General features: G+C 42.9%; 1 protein-coding gene across 5 annotated transcripts in view; it reads right to left on the bottom strand.

Moving 5' to 3' along the window:
* Nucleotides 1–25,821, bottom strand: part of Ctps2 (CTP synthase 2) — a 111,353-nt gene that overhangs the window by 78,762 nt on the left and 6,770 nt on the right. For all 5 annotated transcript variants that reach the window (XM_036175117.1, XM_036175121.1, XM_036175118.1 and 2 more), the window contains 7 exons: nt 22,739–22,839; nt 17,161–17,277; nt 16,958–17,041; nt 15,563–15,643; nt 9,489–9,637; nt 4,401–4,533; nt 2,278–2,366 (listed from right to left, as the gene is read on the bottom strand). In XM_036175117.1, the coding sequence (XP_036031010.1) occupies nt 2,278–2,366; nt 4,401–4,533; nt 9,489–9,637; nt 15,563–15,643; nt 16,958–17,041; nt 17,161–17,277; nt 22,739–22,839 (754 nt within the window). The remainder of the gene's footprint in view (nt 1–2,277; nt 2,367–4,400; nt 4,534–9,488; nt 9,638–15,562; nt 15,644–16,957; nt 17,042–17,160; nt 17,278–22,738; nt 22,840–25,821) is intronic.

Genomic DNA, 25,821 nt, shown 5'->3' on the forward strand with positions numbered 1-25,821 from the left:
ATCTGTGTGTGTGTGTGTGTGTCCATGTGTGCCCATGTATACAAGCAAGTACATTCCACAGTGAGTATATGAAGGTCAGAGGACATCCTGTAACAGTTGGTTCTCTCCTTCCATTATGTGGGTGCCAAGGATCAAACTCAAGTTATCAGCTTTGTAGCAAGAACTTTTACCTAATAAGCTATCTCACCAACCCATAGTACTTTTCTTTTTAAAACTCGTGTCTTCGTCAGTTATATACAATGTTCTCAAACTCAGTGCTTGGCACAACCACCAGTGAATGTCTCAGGTCTATTTTCAGAATAGATTACATAATTAAACACCTTTGAATCTCAACTTTATGGGGAACTTATGACAGACAATTTCTCATAACTGACTTTAATATATATTTTCTGATAGGTCTTGGTGGCTTCTGAGTATAGTAACTGAGAAATTCTACTCAATAAAAATGCAGACAGCCAATCATGGTAGTACATGCCTAATAACCCAACGCTCTGAAGGGAGAAGGTAGAAGCAGGAGGATTGCTACAAGTTCCAGGCTAGTTGACTATGGCTAAACAACAAGAGTCTGTACTAGTAAATGAAAACCAAAAACAAAGACTACACTGAGAACTACGTGTGATAATACATACTTGCAATCCCAGCACTCCAGACGGAGGCAGGAGGATTCAGAATTAGTCTAGGCCAGGCTGGACTATATAAATGAGATCTGTCTCAAAAGACAAAAACAAGTAAGTAAAAGAATATAAAATAAAAGAATTTACCAGGCGATGGTGACACACACCTTTAATCCCAGCACTTGGGAGGCCGAGGCAGGTGGATCTCTGTGAGTTTGAGGCCAGCCTGGTCTATGGAGTGAGTTCTGGGACAGCTAGAGCTATTACACAGAGAAATCCTGTCTTGAAAAACAAAACAAAACAAACAAAAAGAAAAAAAAAGAGTTCTACTGAGGACTGGTAGACAGGAAGAAAGAGGGATAAACATAAAATGAATAAAATTAAAAATGGTTAAAGTCCTTTTGTTGTTGTTGTTAAATTTCCAAGACAGGGACTCATGAAGTGCAGAGCAGCCCCAAACTCCCTCTATAGACAAGACCAGACTTGAACTCTGGGTCCCACGTGTTGGGATTACAGGTATGTACCATCACACCCAGCTGGGTTCAAACGACTATATCAAAACTTTCAGCTCTCTTCCATCAGCAGAAAGAGTTAAAGCAGCCTATGATGTCAATGGCCAATTAAATAAAAGTGAGTGAAAACGTCATGGCTAGAGAAAACACTCAAGCTAAAACAAAAACAACAGTTCAATCTATGTGGGTTTGAGGCCAGCATGGTCTACATAGCAATTTCTAGGATAGCCAGGGCTACACAGAGAAAGCTAGTCTCAAAAAAAAAAAAAACAGTTCAAAGGAAAAACCAGGAAAGTCATGGTAACCTCAAGACCCAATGCTGCCCTCAGGGTTCTCTCAATCACTTACAGAAAGAAAGGAGAAAGGAGGGAAGAACCAGAACACATGGAAGGGCTTGGAACACAGCTCAATTGTTAGTGCTTGTCTAACACACAGCCCTGGGATTCTATCCCTAGTGCCCCATTATCTAGGCATAGTAGTGCATATCTGTAAACCCTGAACCTAGGAGGTGGAGACAGGAGGATCAGGAGTTCAAGGTCATCCCAAGATACACAGTTTCCAGGCTGGTCTGGGCTAAACAGACCCCAATTCAGCAGTAAATTAATTAATTAATTAAAATAAAAATAAATGGGCTGGAGAGATGGCTCAGAGGTTAAGAACACTAGCTGTTCTTCCAGAGGTCCTGAGTTCAATTCCCAGCAACCACATGGTGGTTCACAACCATCTGTAATGAGATCTGGTGCCCTCTTCTGGCCTGCACTCATACATACATAATAAATAAATAAATCTTTAAAAAAATGAATAAATAAATTAGTTGACACAGGAAAAGAAAATCAGAGAAAGGTCCTGCTTGTACTTCATTTTATGTATGTAGTAGTCATCACTGCATCATTTGGTAAAATCAGCACTCTTTCCCTGCAATGCAGTCTCCCCACCATCTCCCAAGAAAACCACTCCTACTGCCCATGTCACCTAAGCTCGTGTGGTATACCTGAATGCAATGTGGCATGAAAGCTGCACAACCACCTACAAAGGCCACAAGGACTTAAATACTCCAAATGCATGAAAGTTAGCAACTGTTACAAGTGGAATAATTACAGAGAAAGCACAATGACATTGTCCTCCTCATGTGGACAGTCCCTGGTACTCACTCAGCTAAACACAACTTCTGCCAAGCTTCATGGAATTTCACAGGGTCCTCAGCTTTGGTGATTGGCTCCAGATCGATGGAGTCTATGTACTAAAAAAAAAAAAAACAGAACAAAACAACAACATCAAAAATCCAAAAGATTAAAGAAACATTTAAGAAAAATAAATACTCAAAAATACTACAGCTATGTGGTGATATATTGTGTCCCCCAATATATTGTACACCCTAATAAAGCTTATCTGGAGAACAGAGGGAAAAGCCAGCCAATATATTAAACATAGAGGTCAGGCAGTGGTAGCACATGCCTTTAATCCTAGCACTCAAGAGGAAGAGATCCATCCAGATCTCTGTGAGTTCAAGGCCACACTGGGAACAGAGCCAGGTGTGGTAGCACATGCCTTTAATCCCAGCACTAACCATAGAGGTCTGGAGGTCTGTACAGACAGACAGGAAGTGATGTAGCTAGGCAGAGAGAGGAAGTAAGAAAGCAGGGACAGAAAGGCATATAGGTGTGGGTCTACAGGAAGTAGGCCTCTCTTTGTCTAAGGATTTCTATTGATAAGAACATGTGGCTGTGGCTTCTTTCTGCTTCCCTGATCTCTCAGTTTTTACCCCAATATCTAGCTCCAGGTTTTTACTAATAAGACCTTTTAAGATTCATCTTACACAGCTATCTAACAGTTATTCAATAACTGAGAGCTAGTCTAGCTTAGAAGGAGCTCAGTGAGGCCTCATTCTTCCCAGAGGATCTTATAAGGTACAGAGTGAATTCAAGGCCAGCATGGTCAAATTAGCAAAGCTCTGTCTCAAACTATAAAATTAAAAGAGGGCTAGGAATATAGCTTAGTGATACAACATTTGCCTAGTGTGCTCAAAGTCCTAGGTTCAATCCTAGTACCACAAAGTGTAAGGGGAGAAAGAGAGGGAGATGGACAGAGAGATAGAAGAGGGAGAAGAAGAAGGAAAGGAAATGAAGTGGGCACTGACTCTTTACTGAGCTTCCTAGTAAGGAGCACTTTACATATGTTATCACAGGTCATCACTGGGGGACTTCCAACTGAATCTATGTAACTTCATGTTGGGAAGGCCTCTGGTAAACTTGCACTTGTCTTTCCCCAGACTCCACGCCATAAGACTCTTCCATTTGCTGATTTTCCTTTGTATTCTCTGGCTATCATAAATCTTAGACATGGCTAGAACTGTATGTTGAGTGCTGTCAGTCCTCCTTTTCAACTTTCCATACAGTGCTTGGACTTAAAAGCCCTTCATCACAATCTGCCTCTTTGAGAATTTATAAATTGTGTTTATTTGCTTTGCAGTGCTGGGGAAGGAATCTAGGGCCTTGATCATGCTAAGTAAGCACTCCAGCACTGAGACACATCCCCAGTTGCGATGGTTTGAAGAACAGTCCCCCATACACTCATATGTTTGAAAGCTTGGTCCCTAGTTAATGGAACTGTTTGAGAAGGATTAGGAGGTATGGTCTTATTGGAGGAGGTGTGTCACTGGGGGTGGGCTTTGAGGTTTCAGAAGCCCATGCCAGAACCAGTGTTCCTCTCTCTGCCTGCAACTGATGGAGAAGATGTGAGCTCGCAGCTTCTTCTCCAGCACCAAGCCTGCCTGCCTACTGCCATGCTTCTTCCATGATGATAATGGACTAACCCTCTGAAACTGTAAACAAGCTGCCAATTAAAAAGAGTTGCCATGGGCCATGTGTTTCTTCACAGCAACACAACAGTAAATTGTGTTTGTATGTTGTTTTTTGTTGTTGTTTTGCAGTGCTGAGGATGGAACCCAGGACCTTGATCATGCTAAGTAAACACTCTAGCACTGAGCCACAACCCAGCCCAATCTGCCTCTTTAGAATACAAAATACTGGAGTGACTGTCTAGAAGAGGTCTGGAGAGACCATTCAGCAGTTAGGAGCACCCACTGCTGGGTTCCCAGCACTCATATCAAGCGGCTCACAACCACCTCTATCTCCGGCTCCAGCGAGATCCAATGTCTCTGGCCTCCCTTGTGCACTTGCACTCACATGTACACACCCACACACAAACATAGCTATACATACAAATAAATAAAAATAAAATAAAGAAATAACTAGAAGAGCAGGCTGGGACTCACCATCAGATTCAACTTGTGGTTGATGGCCAAGGCTGAGTGTTCCAGTGCTTTGAACACAGAAGCATAGCAGTCCCTGAGTTTGGTATATTTACCAACCAGGGCAATGGAGCATATTTTCTGCAGTCTTTCATACCTGAGATGGGAAACAAGCCCAAAGTCCATATGTACACTATGAAACATCACAAGCAACAGTGCAGCCACTGCTCTTATTCCAAGGTACTTTTCAGAGCTTTAGAAACAGATAAAACACTCAGTGTACTTCACACAAATATCTCCTCCAACATGCCAAAATCTGCTCATTAGATTTCAAAAACATAAGAAGAGCTGGGGAGATGGCTCAGTGGGTAAAGCACTTGACACATAAGGATGAGGACCTGAACTCTTATCTCCAGAAACCATGTAAAAAGGTAGGCATGCCAATACACATCTGTAATCCCAACATTCCTATGAGATAGGAGGTGGAGACAGTCCCCGGAAATTGTCCTCTGTCCCCACATGCACATGGTAGCACAAATGCACGTGTGCATGCATGCATACACACAAACACACACACACACACACACACACACACACACACACACACACACAAAGATTAAAAACAAAACAGTTTCTTTAGAAACCCCAAGAATCCTCAATGTTGGCTTTCATAAGCAAGTATAGATATAAATCTCAGAGTTTATCAAAGAAAAACTTAAAGCATCAAAACAAAAAAATTAAAAAGCTATCTCATAAACACTGAGCTGTTCATAAATTAGTTTATAAGGTAACACTATATAAGAAAATGCAATGTACTTGTCAACAGGAAACAATCAAGTATGTTTATAAGGTGACATCATATGAGAAAATGCATTCAAAGCTGTCTACATTAAAATTATCACATTCCCAACTGGCACACTAAAGTCTGATTATTTGGAACATGTCTGAAGAATAGCGCTAAGAGAACTATTTAAAATATTACAGGACATTTAGATCATTTTGATGAGAAAATTCCATTCTACAAAAGACACTCAATCACATTTCACAATTATAGACACAATTTTCAGTGTTGCTTTTGTCAGGAAATCTGTTTAGAGAATATGAAAAATATGGCGATCAGATGTTAGGTATGTAGATGATGTTGTAATGCTTTGAAGCAAGTTCTTGCCCCAAACAAGGAGGCAAAATGTTACCATAAGGAGGGATCCCCCTTTCATATATCTTCATCTGCAGTGTGGGCAAAAAAAAAAAACCAGTATCAAAAACAGACTGGGAGGTGGGGATATGACTTAGTGGGTATAACACTTGAAATCTTGAGAACTCGTATAAATGCAGGATGAGTATAGTGGCCGGCTGTAATCCCAGAGCAAAGAATGTAGAGATAGGTTCCCCGGGACAAGCTGACTAGCCAGACTAGCTGAAGCAGCAAGGCCCAGAATCAGCAAGAGACCTATCTCAATATATAAAGTGCAGATAGTGAGGAAAATATGAGATATCAACCTTGGACTGCCACACACATGTACATAAATGTGTGTGTGACCCTAACATACACACATGCAAAACTGCACAGACAGATGTAAAAACAAAAACAGGTTGAGTGCCAGGATGTGGCAGTTGGTGGAGTGCTTGCCTAGCAGGCTGGAAGCCCTTGGTTTGTTGATCCTCAACACCATGTAGAAATGGGAATGCTGGTAACACAGCTGTCATCAATCCTAGCACTCAGGAAGTGAAGACAGGATGATCAGAAGTTCAATATCATCCTCAGCTATACAGTGAGTTCAAGGATAGCCTGGGATACATGAGATTGCACCTCAAAAATAAAAAATAAACCAGATAAGGTAGCACACAGGAGGCAAAGGCAGGCAGAGATCACTTTGAGTCTGAGGTCTCCCTGATCTACATATTGAGTTCCAAGCTAGTCAGAGCTACACAGTGAGGCACTGCCTCAAAAACATCAAGATAAAATAAATTAAAAACACAAAAAACTAGGCAGGGTGGAAGAAAAAAACTAAGGGACTAAATGTAACAAGAAAGGTTAAGACTTCCCAGGAAGATTCATAATAAAAGACCTGAGGGAAGGGTATCAAGCCTTTAACTCTGTTTAGTTTTATCTTGCTTTGTGTGTGGCCAGAAGTGGTAAAGCAATTGCCTAGCATGCATGAGGCCCTGGGTTCAAACTCCAGTATCACAAAATGATGATGATGATGATGATGATGAAGATTATAACGGTGATGATGAATTCCTGATAACCGAAAGCAAGTTAATCTCAAGCCAAATATTAGAGATTCCACAAGAAGCAGCTATTTTGTCCCAAGGTGTGGTACACCTACTTAGCAATCGCAGCTGCCAGTGTGCCAAGAGTTAGCTAGGCCTCCCTTTCTCCCCACAAAGAGGAAGGACATGGCTCTGACCCAAAAGGCAGCACACTAAAGGCAATTATAGGTTCCCCTTCTACTCATGCCCAGACTTCCTTGACAAAAGTCACATGGTGATAGATAGACAGATGAGTGCATGAACCAAACACCCCAGGGTGTGGGCTGCTGTGCTAGCTGGCTGATGTCCTAAGCCCATCCTTATATTGACTTTCCCTGTAAACTTTCACTTCCCAGATCAGCCAAAGGTTCACCTCACAGGATTGACACAGCTATCACAGATGTGTAAGGCAGGCTTCTGATACTACTGTGAGTTGTTGAGGAATGGGGAGGAGAGTCTACTTGACAAGCCCACACATCATGGGCAGGTCCCAAAAGTGGGAAGAGGTATCTCATTTCGGCCTGGGGTCCCCAGAAAGGAACATAGCCACTTTAACCAGGACTCTGAGTGGCAGTGAACTTGCATTATCAGAGCAGCTGCTCTGCCCTCTCACTGACTCCTTCCATGGCTCCACAGACTACAGTGAAGGGGTGGCCATTATACAGTGCAGTTACTAATAAACCAACATTACTGCCCAAATGATACAGATATTGTCATCTCTGTTGACTTTGAAGACTGTGGTGGGCTGAATGGGTCCCCACCAGGCTGGAGATGTAGCTCACATATTAAGGCTTGTATGTTTGAAGCCCTGGGTTCAATCCTCAAAGGGAGGAAAAAATTTGTCTGGGTATGGAGGCTCACGCCTTTAAATCCCCAAGAACCTTCTAAAGTGGATGTAGCGGCATATGCTTTTAATCGCAGCACTCAGAAGATAGTGGCAGGCAGACCTCTGAGTCTGAGGCCACTCTGGTCTATAGAATGAGTTTTGAACAGCCAGAGCCACAAAGAGGAACACTGTTTTGGGGGGAAAAAACAAACAACAAAAAGAACTTACAAAAATGGCCTTGTCAGGGTTGGGGATTTAGCTCAGTGTAGAGTGCTTGCCTGGCAAGCACAAGGCCCTGGGTTCGATCCTCAGCTCAAAAAAATGGCCTTGTCTTTACTAATACAATTAAGGATCTGAAGGAAGGAAAGAGTATCAACTCCTATGAAGCTGTCTTGGTATTCAAGTGTGCATTTGCACAAAATAAATGAATGCAATTTTAAAATAATAATTTTTTTAATTTTTTTTTTTTGCCAGAGCTGAGGATCGAACCCAGGGTCTTATGCTTGCTAGGCAAGTGCTCTACCACTGAGCTAAATCCCCAGCCCCTAAAATAAGAATTTTTAAGATACATAACTACTGGATGGGAGCTGGGAATGGTGGTGGATACCTATATAACCCCAGTACTCTGGAGGCAGAAGCAGGAGTTCAAGGCCAGTATGGGCTGCATGAGACTATCCCAAGACAAAACCAAACAAACAACAAATCACTGCCAGACGGAATGGTAATAGCAGAACCAAACTTCCCACTTAAACTACCTTCTTTAGGAAATGTTAGCCAAATCAAACAAAAACTCTAACACTTACAACTATAAATCAGGGTAGGGATGTGGTTCAGCAACACAGCACTTGCCTAACATGCATAAAGCCCTGAGTTCTGGCCCCAGGACTGGATAAAGAAAAAGGTGGAGGAAATATTCAGTAAATAAAAAGTAAATTAATATATAAATAAACCTTCCAGGGGATGGAAAGATGACTCAGAGGTTAAGAGCATTAGCAGCTCTTCCAGTGGTCCTGTGTTCAATTCCCAGCAACTACATGGTGGCTCACAACCATCTATAATGAGATCTGGTGCCCTCTTCTGGTGAGCAGGGATATTTGTAGACAGAACACTATACACATAATAAATAAATAAATCTAAAAAAAAATCAAACTTCCAGAATTAAAAATATTCCTGGGGTTGGGGATTTAGCTCAGTGGTAGAGCGCTCACCTAGCAAGCGCAAGGCCCTAGGTTCGATCCTCTGCTCCTAAAAAAAAAATATTCCTTTGAGCTGGGCAGTGGTGGTACATGCCTTTAATCCCAGCACTTAGGAGGCAGAGACAGGCAAATCTCTATGAGTTTGAGGCCAGCCAGGTATATATATATATATATATATATATATATATATATATATATATATATATATATATTCCTTTGAGAATCCAAATCTCTTTTGTTGTTGTTGTTGTTGTTGTTGAGACAGGGTTTCTCTGTGCAGTTTTGGTGCCTGTCCTGGATCTCACTCTGTAGACCAGGCTGGCCTCGAACTCAGAGATTCACCTGCCTCTGCCTCCTGAGTGCTGGGATTAAATGTGTGCACCACCACCGCACAGATGAGAATCCAAATCTCTTTAACTGACTTGGGTTTAAATTCAGCAAAGTCAACAGTTCCAAAAATCTTCAAAGAACACAGAGAAATACTCTAACAACAGATTTAGATACATCCACACCAGAACATACACATACAAAATTGTAAAGAGGACATACTGGCCCTTTAAAGTAGGTTTTACTTCCACCTATAGGCCCAACAATTATTAAAAATTAGGTAACGAGGCCAGGGTGATAGCTCAGTCAATAGAGAACTTGCCACAAAAGCAAGAGAAACTCAGTTCAAACGTACATAAAGGCAGATGCTATACTATGTTCATCTGTAATCCTGCAGTCCTAATTTCCCATGCATTTATAAAGACTGAGAAAATCTGGAAAGAATCAGAAGTTTTTAGAAGTCCTATCAATGTCAAAAAAATTTTTACATAAAGAATTCCTTTCACATACCTGTCAGCCATGGCTTTCCACTTGAAAAGCAAATTACTTGAATCACTGATGGGCAAGTCCAATCTCTCTTTAAAATATTTAACCATGCCTTGCTCCTCAAGAAGAAGAGGCACTCGGTAGATGGAAGAAACATCATGGATACAGATGACCTGATCAATGATAATAAAACATCCTTCTTAATACACCGTTGGAATAAGACAAAACTCGAGAAATAGTTAATACTAAAATAAGAAAGCTACATGTTGGGGCACAGGCCTAATTCCAGCTTCCCAGGAAGGTGAGGCAAGAGGACCATGGGAAATTCAAGGCCAGCCTCAGCTAACAGCAAAATACAACTTCAGAAAGAAGGGAAGGCGAGTGAGAGGGAAGGAAGGAGCAGTAATGAAGGAAAGAAAATAAGGGGGACGGGGATTTAGCTCAGTGGTAGAGCGCTTGCCTAGCAAGCACAAGGCCCTGGGTTCGATCCTCAGCAACTAAGGGGGAAAAAATACAAAAATAAATAAATGAATGAATATGTGCTAGAGAGATAGCTAAACACCTAAAAGTATTTGTTGCTCTTTCAGAGGTCCTGGGTTTCACTCTCAGTACTCACAAAGTAGCTCACAACCATCACTGTGGTGGTTTGAATAAGAATAGCCCTCATGGGCTCATATATTTGAAAACTTAGTTACCAGGGAGTAGAACTGTTTGAAAGGATTAGAAGGATTAGGAGGAGTAGCCTTGTTGGAGTGGGTGTGGCCTTGTTGGAGTAGGTAGGTGTGGCCTTGTTGAACTCTCTGTCTCTGTCTCTCTGTTTCTCTCTCTGTTTCTCTCTCTGTCTCTCTGTCTCTCTCTCTCTCTCTCTCTCTCTCTCTCTCTCTCTCTCTCTCTCTGCCTGTGGATCATGATATAGTTCTCAGGTATTGCTCCAGTGCCTGCCTGCATGCTGCGATGCTCCCACCATGATGATAATGTACTAAACCTCTAAAACTATAAGCAAAGCCCTAATTTAAATGCCTTATCTTATTGGTTGGCCTGGAATAGTGGTGCACACTTTAATCCCAGCACTTGGGAAGTAGAGGCATGGGGATCTCTGTGAGTTCAAGGCCAGCCTGGTCTACAAAGCAAGTTCCTGCTGTTACACAGAGAAACCCTGTCTCAAACAACAAACAACAGCAACAACAACAACAACAAAGTAATTTCCTTGGCCATGGTGTCTCTTCACAGCAATAGAACAGTGAATAAGACAATCGCTAACTCCAGTTCCTGAGGATCCATGAAAAACACTCACACATATAAAATAAAGAAATCTTGTAAAAAAAAAAATCAAAAGAAAGAATGTCAATGGAAGAAGGGAAGAAAGAAAGAAAAAACAGTAAACAAACAAGAGTCAGAATTAGCTGGGCATTGGTGGTGCACGCCTTTAATCCCAGTACTTGGGAGGCAGAGGCAGGTGGATCTTTGTGAGTTTGAGGCCAGCCTGGGCTACAGAGTAAGATCCAGGACAGCCAGGACTGTTAACACAGAGAAACTCTGTCTCGGAAAAAAAAAGTCAGAAATAGCACAAAGTTAGTTTAATTATAAAGCTCTGAGTTCTGCAAGATTGGATATGACTGTATAATAAAATACACAGATAGTATATTATATATGTACATACATATGAAAAATAGATAACCTAGCATATGTATTTATCTATTGATTCCACATCAGCAGATTCAACCAAATATGGATCAGGAAATAGCAAATCTATACTGAACATGTCCATACACTTTTCCCTAGACAATACTGTGTACTGTTTACATCATTTTGACATAATACTGGGTGTAAGTCATCTAAAGACATAGTATTTAGGAGGCTATCACAGGTTATATACAAGTACTGCACCTGTTTTGTTTTATTTTTTACATTTCTTGAGAGAGAGCATTCGAGGATGCAGCGTGTGTGTGTGTGTGTGTGTGTGTGTGTGTGTGTGTGTGTGTGTAGATCAGAAGACAATTTGCAGGAGACGGTCATGAAAACTGGAACTCAGATTGTGAGGCTTGGCAGAAAGTACCCGCACCATTGTCTTGCAGGGACTTGAGCACTGGAGGAATCTGATATTCCTGAGGAGTCCTAGAACCACCAATCCCTTGCAGATGATGAGGGAGGACTGGAACTGTCTGGTCTTAGTCACCAGTTCCTAGCACAAGCTTCAAAAACCTCTCAAATTTCCTGAGTGAAGCAAGTGTCTTTGTTATGCAACAGAAATGATTCCTGGTAGAGCTGAGAAAACTTCCAAATGGCCACCAAAGAAAAACCAACCAAGTGATTAGAGGACTGCCAACTATTATCTGGGGAGAGGAAGGAGGGTGGAGACTGAGCTCAAACACATGGCCAAATAATCAACTAACCATGCCTCTCTACAAATATTCCAATAAAAACTCTGGAGAAAGGGCTGAAGAAATGGCTCAGTGGTTAAGTGGCTGCTCTTCTAGAGGACCTGGGTTCAATTCCCAGCATCCACATGGCAATTAATAACAATCATGTAACTCTAGTCCCAGGGTCTCTGAGGGACCAGGCACACACATAGTGCACAGGCATACATGCAAACAAAACACCCCAACACATACGTACATACATACATACATACATACATACATACATACATACATATATACATATCTCTGGAGAAGCCAGGTGTGGTGATACACACCTTTAATCCCAACAAACAGGATCTGGAAACAGGCCTGGTCTAGTTTGAGGCCAGACAGAGCTAAATAAGACCCTGCTTGGTTTATTTGGGTTTAGGTTTTTTGTTTTTTGTTTTTTGTTTTTTTTTAAATACCTCAGGCTAGCACAAACATCTAATCCCAGCATTTGGGAAGCAGAAGCAAGAGGATCAAAGCCAGCATCTATTATATTGCCCAGTCTAGGCAACTGAGACCCTGTTTATATATAAAAGCTGGTGGGGGGGGGGGGTTGGGTGTGGGTGTTACTAGGTAAAGGAGCTTATCACCAAGCCTGATGACCTGAGCTGGATCCTCTGCGTAGGCACCTTGACAATGCACACACTCACACACAAACGTAATTTAAAAAGATTGTTTTCGGAGCTGAGGACTGAACCCAGGGCCTTGTGCTTGCTAGGCAAGCGCTCTACCACTGAGCTAAATCCCCAACCCTAAAAAACATTTTTTATTAAAGTTGGGCATAGTCATGCATGCCTGAAATCCCAGCATTTGGGGGAGCTTAAGGCAGAAAGATCAGAAGCTCAAGGTCACCCTCCTCTGTGTAACAGGATGGAGACCAACATGAACTACATGAAACACTGTCTCAAGAAAACTAAAAATAAGCCAGGCGGTGGTGGTGCACGCCTTTAAACCCAGCACTCGGGACACAGAGACAGGCGGATCTCTGTGAGTTCGAGGCCAGCCTGGTCTATGGAGTGAGTTCCAAGATAGGCTCCAAAACTACACAGAGAAACCCTGTCTTGGAAAAAAAAAAGAAAGAAAATTAAAAAATAAAAACATAGTGCGCTGACATGGCATACGTGTACTGCCCAGTGTGGCCTCAGAAGCACCACACTTAGATGGACCTTGTCGTGTACAAGTGTGTATAAGATTGTTATCCCCTGCTGCTGTAGTTGCTTTTGCCTGGTGTCTGCCACCTTGTTCCCGATCCCTTCTCTCTGGTAAATTTACAAAGGCACATTGACCATAGGGAAATTGATCACACCTGTTAAAAGACCTCCTTTAAGCTATAGTGGTTTTCACTAGACCTAACGGCTTTTAACATCCTCTCAAGAACACGAGACAGGGTACCTGGAGGCATTTAAGAATCTACCAAACCCTAAATAAACGCCAAAAATGTTCTTCCAACTCTGGGTTCGATTTTCCCAACACCACAGCTATAAAATCAAGAGTTCTTCACTGGTTTGAATATTGCCAACTTGCTAGTCAGACTAAAGTGCATTACTGTGCATGTACCAGGGCAATTCCAAGTGCCAAGATGTCACCAATATGTGGCTCCATCCTAATTACTAATCAAAACTAAATCTCAGAGGGTTGGGGTTCAGTGTTGGAGGACTTTTCTAGTATCACCAACACTGAAAACAAAATCAGCAGGCACAGTGGTGGATTCCTATAATCTCAGTACCTATGAAATAGAGGCAAGAGAATCAGTTTCAGTCCAATCTGGGCTACATGACACCCATTCTAAAAACAAAAACACTACCTAAATCTCAGCATGTTGGCACTCACCTGTTATCTCAGCACTCAGGAGACTGAGGCAGGAGGATCACGAAATTGAGGCCAGTATGGGCTAGACTCTGATGACCTTGTCTCAAAAGTGGAAGGGGGCTTAACAGCTGTTGTCCTTCAAGAGGACCCAAATTTGGTTCCCAGAACCTAAATGGAAGCTCACAATTGTCTGTAACTCCAGTCTCAGATCTTACACCCTCCTCTAGCCTTTCTGGGCACCAACCATGTACATGGTATACAAATATGCGTGCAGACATGCATTCATACACATAAAAAACCACTATATCTGTAGGCAACTGCAACTTCATCAAGTAAAAAGCAGAGTTATTTACTCATTCACCATGCTGTGACACACACCCTGGGAGGTGGAAGCAGGAGGCTCAGGAGTTCAAAGTCATCTTTAGTTACATAGAGAGTTTGAGGCCAGCCTGAACTACAAGAAACCTTGTCTGAAGAATAAATAAAGAAGAAGAAAAACAAGACTGGATCACTGGGGCTGAAGAGAGAGCGCAGCAGTCAAGAGTACTGACAGCTCTTGCAGAGGACATGAGTTAGACTCCCAGCACCCACATCAGACAGCTCGAAACCACCTGTAACTTCAGGGGGATCTGATAGCCACAATCTCTTTGGGAACCTGTACTCACTTGTATAAACCCACACACATACATATAAACTCAAAATAATAAAGATAATTCTTAAAAAATAAAAGAGACTTGGATCACTGTTACAGGTCTTAGACTCCACAACAGCCACAGTTGGAACTCCATCTTCCTTCTCTAAGCTCTCAGCAATCCAAAGCAAAATGTTTTATTTATCTTTTTCTATTCTGGAAACCAGGCTGTATTTGCTTAATCCACATGCAAAGCACTGTCTACCAAGAGGAAGTGTACACAAACAACTGAACCAAAACAAATTGGTGCAGACATTAAGACGAGAGAGAGAGAGAGAGAGAGAGAGAGAGAGAGAGAGAGAGAGAGAGAGAGAGCCTTCTTTTAGCTTGGAAGGCTCAAGCAGAGGACTCTATCAGCTCACTCCCCGAGTACAGATACCCCATTAAGCATCTGTAAGAGAACCTAGAGCTCGAAGGAAGGCTTTCTAGCAAGCCTCACCCTGTTCCTGAGCTCCAGTCACACCACTCTTTATAAACTGTAACCCCTCATACCATGAACTTACTGGGAGCAAGAGCTAGAAAGAAAAAGGAAATCTAAATGTCAGAAAACCAGGTTGGAAGTCCTGCAGACAGAAGGCCAGAGCCTAAATTAGGCTAATTTATGGAGAAATGAAATCAGCTGGGCCACTTATCCGATCTGAAAACATAGCATGAACATCAGCACACTGTGGGTTAAAGTGTATTAAGCTGTAACAGGTACAAAAGGAGACCGAATGAAGCAGCAGTGCGTGCCCTGGCGGAACAAAGCATGAAAAGTGCTACCGAGACAGCACACAGTTCTCTTACTACAAGTTCACTGAGCTAAAATGTCCGTCCTGAGCTTCAAGGGGCAGCTCATGACTGTTTACAGCACATGACCTATAGGAGAATCAGGAATCCAGGTCAGCCTGGATTACATGAGACCCTGTGGCTCATTGAGTAAAGGCATTTGCCACATATCCTCACACCTTGATTTTGATTTCTGAAACCAACCTAAAGGTAGGAGAGAATGGATTCCATCCACAAATTTGTCCTCTGATCTCTGCACACGGGTCACGGCAGAAGCTCACTCTCTCTCTCTCTCTCTCTCTCTCTCTCTCTCTCTCTCTCTCTCACACACACACACACACACACACACACACACACACACACACACACACACACACAAAGTGAATAAACAACTTTTAATCTAAGGAGCACCAAGCACCAACCTGATCAGGGTCCACATGACAAAACATAGAAATCTTCTCCTTCACAGCCATCTCGATGGGTGCTGAACTACGGCAGACAATCTGGGAAAGGCAGTTATGCACAGGTCAGTAAATGGGAACAGGGCTGATCAAACTGCCCAATTCATTGTCAGAAAGTCATTATATGTTGTTTTTCTACAAGAGACTAGAGCAAGGATGCACTTGTTCACTCTGGGCATTCCTCTGTAGCATGAGAAATTGGTCTGGTCACTAGCATAAGCACTTCTCACTAAGTTCAACAGAAATCTACCAGAAAGAACTCCAAACATCAAGTAGCTCTGGCAAAGTTAAAGCTCTACAGGGCTGTTTCATTATATAGAAGAGGGGGTAGGTCAGAAGTTAACAAACTTTCACTAAAGGGTCCCACAGGAGACATTGTAGCTTTCCAGGGAAAGCACTAAGGATCCTACTATTGGCTGTGTCAAAATAGCTACAGACTATATGTAAATAAATAATTGTGTGTCCATAAATTTTTATTTAGAAAAATATGCAGCTGTACAGGGCTGTGGTGGCACACACCTTTAATCCCAGCACTCGGAAGGCAGAGGCAGGGGGATTTCTGTGAGTTCCAGGCCAGCCTGGTCTACAAATCAAGTTCCAGGACAGCCAAAGCTATTACATAGAGAAACCTGGGCTGGGTGGTAGTGGCGCACGCCTTTAATCCCAGCATTTGGGAGACGGAGACAGGTGAATCTCTAAGTTCAAGGCCAGCCTGGTCTACAAAGTGAGTTCCAAGACAGGCTCCAAAAGCTACACAGAGAAACCCTGTCTCAAAAGAGAGAGAGAGAGAGAGAGAGAGACAGAGACAGAGACAGAGACAGAGAGAACCCTGTCCTGAAAAACCAAAAAGAAGGCAGCTGTGTTGTGGCCCCCGGACAAGCTGCTGGCTGTACCGGGGTTACCTGCTATAGGGACACATGAATGCTTCTAACACGAAAGCTCAGAGCAAAGACAGCCAGTCCTTGAAGGGACTCAGGAAAATCTCAAGGCTTCACATTCACTCTGAAGGAGCCAGGAACCTTGAAAATGACAGTGCATTGTTGTATCTTGTCTGCTATAAATGGAGCCAATTTAAGGATAAAGAAATCCTTGTTTCCTGGATGCCAGATACAAAGTTTACTGTCACAGGAGGGACAAATGACTCAGATGTTAGGTTAAAGATTAAGGTATGGGGGTGGGGGTATAGTTCAAAGGTAGACCACGTGCTTAGTATGTGCAAGGCCCTAAGTTCCATCCGCAGCACCAAAACCAAAGAATAAATAAACCATTCTTAGTGGGTGTTCTAGCTTGTGAAATGGAGGTCCTACTCCAAAAGACCTTAGAGACAAACTTCCCTACCCACTGTGCTTAACTCACCAGATCTGGAGACAAACCCAAGCCCCTCAGCGAACGGACACTGTTCTGTGTGGGTTTGGTTTTTTGTTCTCCAGTGGCACTGGGCTAAAAAGAAAGAACAAATGGACAATTTATGGCTCTTGAACTTCAAATGGAGGTCACATAAAATATCAGTGCAAAATTGATCAAAGTCACTAGCCACATACTTATGTGGAAAAGCCCACCTGTGGTACAAGGCTGACATGAATATTACAGAAATTCTCTTTCTTTGCTTTAAACTGGAACTGTCGGAATGCTTCCACAAACGCCATTCCTTCGATGTCTCCAATAGTGCCTCCCAGCTGAGGGTGGAAAACCAAAATAAGGCACAATTGACCAAACATCTTCCACAGCCCACAAACCAATGAAATTGTCTTGCTTTTTAATTTTCTTTTGAGATGGGGTTTGACTATATAGTCCTGACTGACCTGAAACTCCCTATATAGACCAGGATGGTTCTGAAGTCAGAGATCTGCCTACCTCTGCCTCCCAAGTGCTGGAATTAAAGGCATGTACCACAATGACCAGCTAAATTAAGTAAACTTTTTGGGAGAGTTTCATACTGTAGCCCAGGGTGGCCTGGACTTCTACATAGCCCAGGCTGGCCTTGAACATGTAACATGAGCCACCACACCTAATTTAGAAATAATTTTGTTTTGTTTTATTTTTATTTTTCAAGACAGGGTTTCTTTGTATAGCTCTGGCTATCCTGGAACTCTTCACTCTATAAACCAGGCTGGCCTGTAACTCAGAGATCTGCCTGCCTCTGCCTCCTGAGAGCTAGTTTTAGAGGTGTGTGCCACCATCCCTAGCTTTAGACATAATTTTAATAGACTGAGGATAAGAACTGAAGTTTAATACTTTCACAAGAACATAAGTCTATAAATGTTAAAATCATTAAATTATACACTTAAAATAAATGAAATTTTATGATATTAAACTTTAATAAAACTATTAATAAAAAATCCTGGTCTGGTAAGACACATCTGTAATCGCAGCACTGGGGAAACTGAGGCAGGAGTATGAAAGGACCAAGCAGATCCCATAACAGGCTGCTCAGTCTTCTCTCAGAGATCAGGCCTCAGTTGCAGTTTCCTGAGACTTGAGGAGCAGTTTCTGGGAAGGCCATGAACAAAAGACACAGTCCTTGCAGTAGCTCCCTATCTGCATGTACTCTGACTGCTCAAGGTTCAGTCAATTGTTTACTGTCTGGGACCCCTCACCAGCTTAGAGCTACATGCATGAGTCAAGGACAGATCCTGGGCCATTGAGTCAGCCCCCACAGTCAGTACATGCTAGGCCAGCCAGCCTCCATGGCAGCTCAAGGACAGAGCCTGGGACTTGTCCAGGCCTTCCCAAAAATGATAACTGTAACCCCCAACCAGTAAATTCAAAGGTTACATACCCTCACCCAATCATATGACGCAAAGGCTTGTCCCACCCTGCTTGCGGTTTTTCCCTTTAAAATCCCCTCACCCTGAGAGCTCAGGGCCATCCTCCTCCACCGGCTGTGTCCGATGTTGGACACGGACCAAGCCCAGGCTTGCTGGTTATCAATAAACCTCTGTGTGTTTTGCATTGGCTACCGGCTCTGTGGTGGTCTTGCTCGGGGGTCTCGTGATGCGGGGTTCAAGACTAGCCTGGAATATATATCTGATCTCAAAAAAAAAAAAAAAAAATCCAGGCATGGTGACAAAAAGAAGGTGAGGCAGAAGGACTATCTTGAGTTCGAGGCCTGCCTGGGTTAAATAGTGAGTTCTAGGCCAACTTGGGCTATAGTGAGACTCAGTCTCAAAGAAGAGACAGAGAGGATGGAGAGATGCCTCGGTGATTAAAAGCACTGGCTGCTTTTCCGGAGGCCCTGAGTTTAACTGGCAGCACCCACATGGCAGCTGACAGCTGTCTGTAACTGCAGTTCTAGAGGTTGCTCTCTTCTGTCCCTGGAGAATGCACCATGTCCATAGGCATGGCACACACATACACACAGGGAAACCACCCACACACATAAAAATAAACTTTAAAATAATTAAAAACGGAGCGAGGGAGGGACACAGAACTCACACTTAGGTAGAAAGTTCCAAGGGCTGGCAAGATGGCTCAGTGGGTAAAGACACTTGCCACCAAGCCTGAGGACCTATGTTTAAGGGACCCTGGGACCTTATAAGGTAAAGAGAACTTACTCTCACAACTTTCCATCTGACCTACACAGGCATGCACACTGTGACACATGTCTGCGCGCGTGCGCGCACACACACAGTAAATAAGTATAAAAGAAAAAATTCACAATAAAAAAATGAATGTAATGAAAAGAATTATCCAAAACAGGGACCACAGAAGAGAAAGGTAAGACTATTTCTACCAATGGTCCTAGTTGGAATAAAATACTCAAATCCTGTGATGAGAAAGATTGATAGCCACCTGTTTCTGCTTAGATGGTTCAGCTGATTGAAATAGTGATGCTGGGCGGCGGTGGCGCACGCCTTTAATCCCAGCACTGGGGAGGCAGAGGCAGGCAGAGCTCTGTGAGTTCGAGGCCAGCCTGGGCTACAGAGTGAGTTCCAGGACAGCCAGAGCTGTTACACAGGAAAACCATGTGAAGAAAGAAGAGGAAGGAAGGAAGAGAGGGAGGGAGGGAAGGAGGGAGGGATAGGAGGAGAGAAGGGACAAGAGAAGGAGGAAGAAGAAGCGGCAATCGCGGCAGCAGCAGCAGCAGGAGGAAGACATATGTAATCTCAGCAGCGCTTAGGAGGCTGAATGAGGCTGGAAAATTGCTGTAAATTCAAAGTCAATCTGGATTACATACTAACTTCAAGTTTAGCTTGAAATACATGGAGAAACTGTCTCAATAAACACAAGCAGGGTCAGTGGCTCAGTCAATAATTTGTAAAAAGCTGTGCACAGCAGTGAGTGCCTGTAACCCCACCCCAGAAGGTGGAGGTGGAGACAGGCAGAACCCTGGAGCTTGCAGCAGCAAGTCTAGCCAAATCAATGAGCTACAGGTTCTGTGAGACCCTGTCTCCAACAATAAGGTGGTGAGCAACTGAGGAAGATAACCAATGTTGACCCCTGGCTTCCACAGGTATTTGAATACATATGCACACATGTGTATGCACATGTGTACACACATACATCACAGAAGCACACAAAAAATAAGTCAGATTTAAAAGACAGACCAGGCATGGAGGCTATCACTTTTAATCTCAGTGCTCAGGATAGAGGCTGATGAGGCAGGTGGATCTCTGTGAGTTCAAGGTCAATATACCAGTTCCAGGCCAGTCAAGGATAAATAGCATGTTCCTGTCTGGGTGGGAGAAAAGAAAAAAAGACTGTACTTAAACCAAACCTTATGGGAATGTCTTAAAGGGTTTTGTCCTTTGCATTTTTGTGTAGCTGGGGACATAATCCATGGTTTCATATATGTTAACAAGTACTCTACTGCTGAGCTATATGCCCCAGCTCCCATCTGTTTTATTTTTTGTTTGTTAGAGTGTTTTTTCACTTTGTTTTGTTTTTGAGACAGAGTTTCTTTGTGTAGCCCTATATGTCCTAGAACTTACTCTGAAGATCAAGCTGGCCTCGAACTCACAGAGAACCACCCGCCTCTGCTCCTGAGTGCTCCTAAGTACTGGGATTAAAGGCCTGTACCACCACCCCCCCCAGCTTATTCATGTGTTTGGGGGCGTGGCGAGTTTTGTGACTCCATAGCTAAGACTGGACTGGGACTCCATATGTAACCCAGGCTAGCCTCAAACTCCTTCCCCAGTCTCTGGAGTACAGCTGCTCTTGTGCTTTCCAACAGGGATCCTATAGTCGTCAATGGAACGTGAGGAAAGGTGACTAAGACTTTAAATCTTATCCGTTCCTGCCCTCGTGTGGTCTAATGTGGTACTGCAGCCTCCCAACCCATTTGGAAGTTCCCTTGAGATAGTCCTTTCTTAAAACTCCAAAATGGATAATCCATAAGCTTTAAATAACCTACATTACAATTTATTGTTCTATTTGTTCTAGTTTGTTATTCTCAATCTTGTACTATGTCCAACTCACAAGTTAAACTATTACACAGTCAGAAGTGGTGGCATACTACTATAATTCTAGCACTTGGGAAGCTGAGGCACAAGGACTGCTGGGAGTTATGGGCCAAACATACATTAGTGTTTGGACAAAAAAGAAGTGAAAAGTTAACTGCAAGGGAGGACTCCATGACGCAGCTTCCATGAGGTCATCTTCCATTACTAGGTGGGAAGGTTTTGATGTCATCCAGCCTTCTTTACGTAATCCCTCACCTGTGCTTTGTGTTGTTACTGTTTTTAGACAGTCTTACCATATAGCCTTGGCTGGCCCGAAACTCTCTACCATAGATCATGATGGCCCCGAACTCACAGAGATCTGCCAGCCTCTGCCTCCTGAGTGCTGAGATTAAAGGTGTGCGCCACTATGCCTAGCTTCTTTTTCTTAACTCACCCATACTTTCTAAGCAGTATTCACTGATTCACAAAATAAGAATAAAAAATTTAGAAAGGGGACTAAGGATGCAGCTCAGTTGGCAGAGTCTGAAGGTAGAGACAGAAGGTTCCAAAATTCAAGGTCATTCTTGGCTATGTAGTGGAGTTTGAGGCCAGGGGTATATGAGATTGTCTTTTAAAAATATTTTTTAAAAGGAAACCCTGGGGCTAAGGAGATGGCTCAGTGGCAAAGTACTTACTGTGCAAGCCTTGACAACCTGAGTTCAGACCCCCCAGAACTCACATGAAAACCAGACATAATTGGAGTGTGGGCCTATCAAGATATGGAATGTGGAGGCAGGAGGATAATCAGAAGCTCACAGGCCAGCTAGCCTGGTATACAAAGCAGTGAGCAATAGAGACCCTGTCTCAAACAAGATAGAAGTGAAAGCTGAGGACCCACACTCAAGGTTGTCCTCTGACCTCCACATGAGTACTAGGACACATACGGGACACACACACACATTTTCATTTTTAAGAGGAAGCACTTCCTTGGTATAAACCAGGAAGGAAGAAACACCCAGGTAGAAAACAGTTTATAAAAACACTACATTATATAGACATACGGGAATGAAAGAAAAGTCAGGGCAGTCAACAAGGCAAGTTCAAATGCGGCTTTCTTGAAATGGTTGATATCAACTCCCACCTCCACTATCTGACTTTCCCAACCCAATCTCTACTTTTCACAGCACTTTGCGAATGTTTCTCTGATACTAGAAATTAAAACATATTCCAGGATAGGAATGAAGCTCAGTTGGTAGCATACATGCCTAGCACACATGAAGCCCTGGATCCCATGCCCAGCATGACATAAACCAGGAAGAATGGCACATGCCTGTAATCTTGGCACTTGGCAGAGGATCAGGAGTTCAAAGGCTTTATTGGCTATATATCAAATTCAAGGCCAGCCTGGGCTACCAAAGATTCTGTTGTCAAATAAATAAAAGAATACACTACATTGGTATGGACACTGGGGCTATAGGCTCCTCAGGGACAGAAGAAACTGTCCATTCCAGGCTCCAACCCCAATATTGACTATGTTACTCACCTGTCTGCACACACAGACCACTGCATACTCACCCCAATAGAATGTTCAATGTTCAATAACAGTTCAATAACTGACTTTGACCATCTCTGTTGTTCCCTGCTGGAACCCCAGCCCCCAACCTAGTTTACAATACCCAGGAGGGGAGAGGAAATGAAAACTGGATGCTTAAAGCCCCAGCAGACAGTAACTTATGAAGAAAAGTTCCATGCTTGCCTCAATAACGCATATCTGGGGATCTTCCTTATTAATGTCCACGGACACCTTGGCTTGATTCATGACCCACTCCTGGATAGCATCAGTAATATGAGGGACAACTGCAGAAAGAAGAAATAAACAACATAGCAGGTTTCTTCATGTTCATGAGAAAAGCAGCAGATGGACCTCCCATATGACTGGAAAGCAAGCAGGCAAATGAGACCAGCTGGAGATCTTACGCTATTGTCTCCATCACTGGAACCAGCATGGACTGAGGCGTTTAAGGCTACTCATTGCCATGATAAGCTGTTGATCTTGAAGCAGACCAGATGCCGAGAGAGAACAAGAAGCAGAAAGAAGTGTTATCACTGCTGTGGACGGGAAAACTTCCCAGTCTGGAGAGGTGGCTCAGCAGTTAGGACTGCTTGCTGCTTTTCCAGAGGACCTGAGTTCACTTCCTAGCACCCACATCCATAGGCTTATAACTGCCTGTAATTCTAGCTCCAGGGATTCCAACACCCTATTCTGGCTTCCAAGGGCACTCACACACGTGGCATACATGTACACAAACACATATATATATAAATAAAAATAAATCATTAAAAAAAAAACCTTAGGAACTACCTACCATACCATCTGAGAACTGGGCAAGAAAGGCTTCTGGGTAAGCCAGATGCTAGAATCCAAGGGAAGGATAGCCAGCAGCTGTACAGGATAAGTACCCTCGGGATAACAGCAGTGAGTGGAGAGGTCCAATTCAAGGGTGAAGCCCACCCACTCACCAAGGTTCTAGCACAGAGATATCAAAAGCCATGGGTATTATTTTAGTTTTCTATGGCTTCTGTAATAAATTACCATTTTAAAAAACTTGTTTTTTGATTTTGTTTTGGTTTGTTTTTGAAACAGGGTCTCCCTGTGTAGTCATGAGTGGCCTGAAATTTGCTATGTACACCAGACTGTACATGCTTTATCTTTCTGCACCACCATGCCCAGCCAAAAACACCAGAAATTTAATTGTTTTCTTTTTTAAATTTACTTATTTTATGTGTATGGCTGTTTTGCTTGCATACATGTATGTCCATCATGCCTGGTGCCTTCAGAAGGTAGAGGAGGACAGTGGATACTCAGGAACTGGAGATATACACAGTTGTTATTCACCCTATGGGTACTGGGAACCAAACTAGGGTCCTCTGCTAAAACAAGTGCTCTGAACTCCTAAACAATCTCTCCAGCCCCTGATGGTTTCTTTTTAAGGCAAGGGCTCATATGGCTCAGGCTGGCCTACAACCTGCTCTGTAGATAAAGATGACTCTGAACACCTACTCTTTCTGTCTCCACCTCTCAAATGCTGGGATTACAAGTGTGCATGCAGTTCATGAACTTAATAGTTTAAAACAATAATAATTATTGATGAGATGACATAGTGGGTAAGGGTGATTGCCAATAATACTGAAGACCAGAGTTCAATTCCCAGACCCCACTTGATGGAATAAGAGAAACAACTCCTGCAGTTGTCCCTGACTTTCACATGTGCACTATGGCATGCAAGCATCCACAAAGACACATATGCATATACATACAAAATAAAAATAATTGTAATAAAATAATAGCAACAAGACCAGGTATAAGCCAGCACTCAGGAGACTGAGGCAAAATGATTGCCATGAGTTTAAAGCCAGCCAAAGTAAGTTCCAGTCCAGTCCAGTCCATACTACTGTATGAAAAGTCTTAAAAAAAAAAAAAAAAAAAAGCCGGGCAGTGGTGGCGCATACCTTTAATCCCAGCACTCAGAAAAACAGAGTGTGCTGATTTGAATGGAATGTTCCCCATAGTCTTGGGCATTTGAATACACAGTCCCTAGCTAGTGGTACTTAAGAAGTGCAGCCTTGTTGGAGGAAGCATGTCACTGGAAGTGGGCTTTGAGAGTTTAAAAGCCTCACACCATTCCCTATGCTCTCTGTGCTTCTTGCTTGTTGTTGAAGGTGTGAGCTCTCAGCTTGCTAGTCCAGCAGCCATGCCTACCTGCTGCTATGTGTCCCCCACAATGTGTGATGGCAATGGACTCTTATCCCCCTGGAACCATAAGCCCAAATAAGTTACTCTATAAGGTGCCTTCGTCAGTGTTTTCTCACAGCAATAGAAAAGTGACTAATGGGGGCTGGAAAGATGGCTAAGCAGCTTAAGAACACCAGCTCTTCTTCCAGAGGACCTGAGTTCAATTCCCAGCACCCACATGGCAACTCACTACCATCTGTAACTCTAGTTCCAGAGGATCCAACACCCTCACATGGACACACATGCAGGCAAAACACCAATACAGATAAAATAAAAATAAATAAATCATTTTTTAGAGATCCTCCATTTGATCAGGAAGAATCTATGCTATTCAAAAAATAAAATGAAAGAAAGAAAGAAAAGTGACTAATACACAGAGGTAGGTGGATCTCTGTGGGTTCAAAGCCAGCGTGGTCTACATAGCAAGTTCCAGGCAAGCCAGATCCTCACACAGGAGACTCTGTCTCAAAACCAACAAAAAAATAAATAATATCAGGACCTGGGGATATAGCTCAGTTAGAGTCCTTGCCTAGCCTGCACAAAGTACTGGGTCTGATCCATAACACTACATAAACTGCTGTGGTAGTACATTCCTATAATCCCAGCACTTAAAGTAGAGGCTGGAGGATCATCACATTCAAGGTCATCCCTGGCTACATAGCAAGTTAAAGGCCAGCCTAGGCTACCTGAGACCCTGTCTCAGAAAAAGAAAATTAAAATTAAAATTAAAAATATTATATGCCAAGCGGTGGTGGCACACACCTTTCATCCCAGCACTTGGGAGGCAGAGGCAGGCGGACCTCTGTGAGATCCAGTCTACAGAGTGAGTTCTATAACAGCCAACACAGAGAAACCCTGTCTCAGAAAAAAAATTAAAAATATTATCTAATAACAAAAACTGATGAAGATATATTCAGGAATATTGGAGGGCGGCAATCTTTACATTTCTGAGTGAAAAAGAAAAGAAAGCAGAGATTTTAGGGCCCACAACCTTCTCGTTTCTGTTAAATATATAGTGTCCTCTAAATGATGCTTAGCATACAGGT

Source organism: Onychomys torridus, chromosome X, assembly GCF_903995425.1.
Source record: "Onychomys torridus chromosome X, mOncTor1.1, whole genome shotgun sequence".
NCBI lineage: Eukaryota > Metazoa > Chordata > Mammalia > Rodentia > Cricetidae > Onychomys > Onychomys torridus.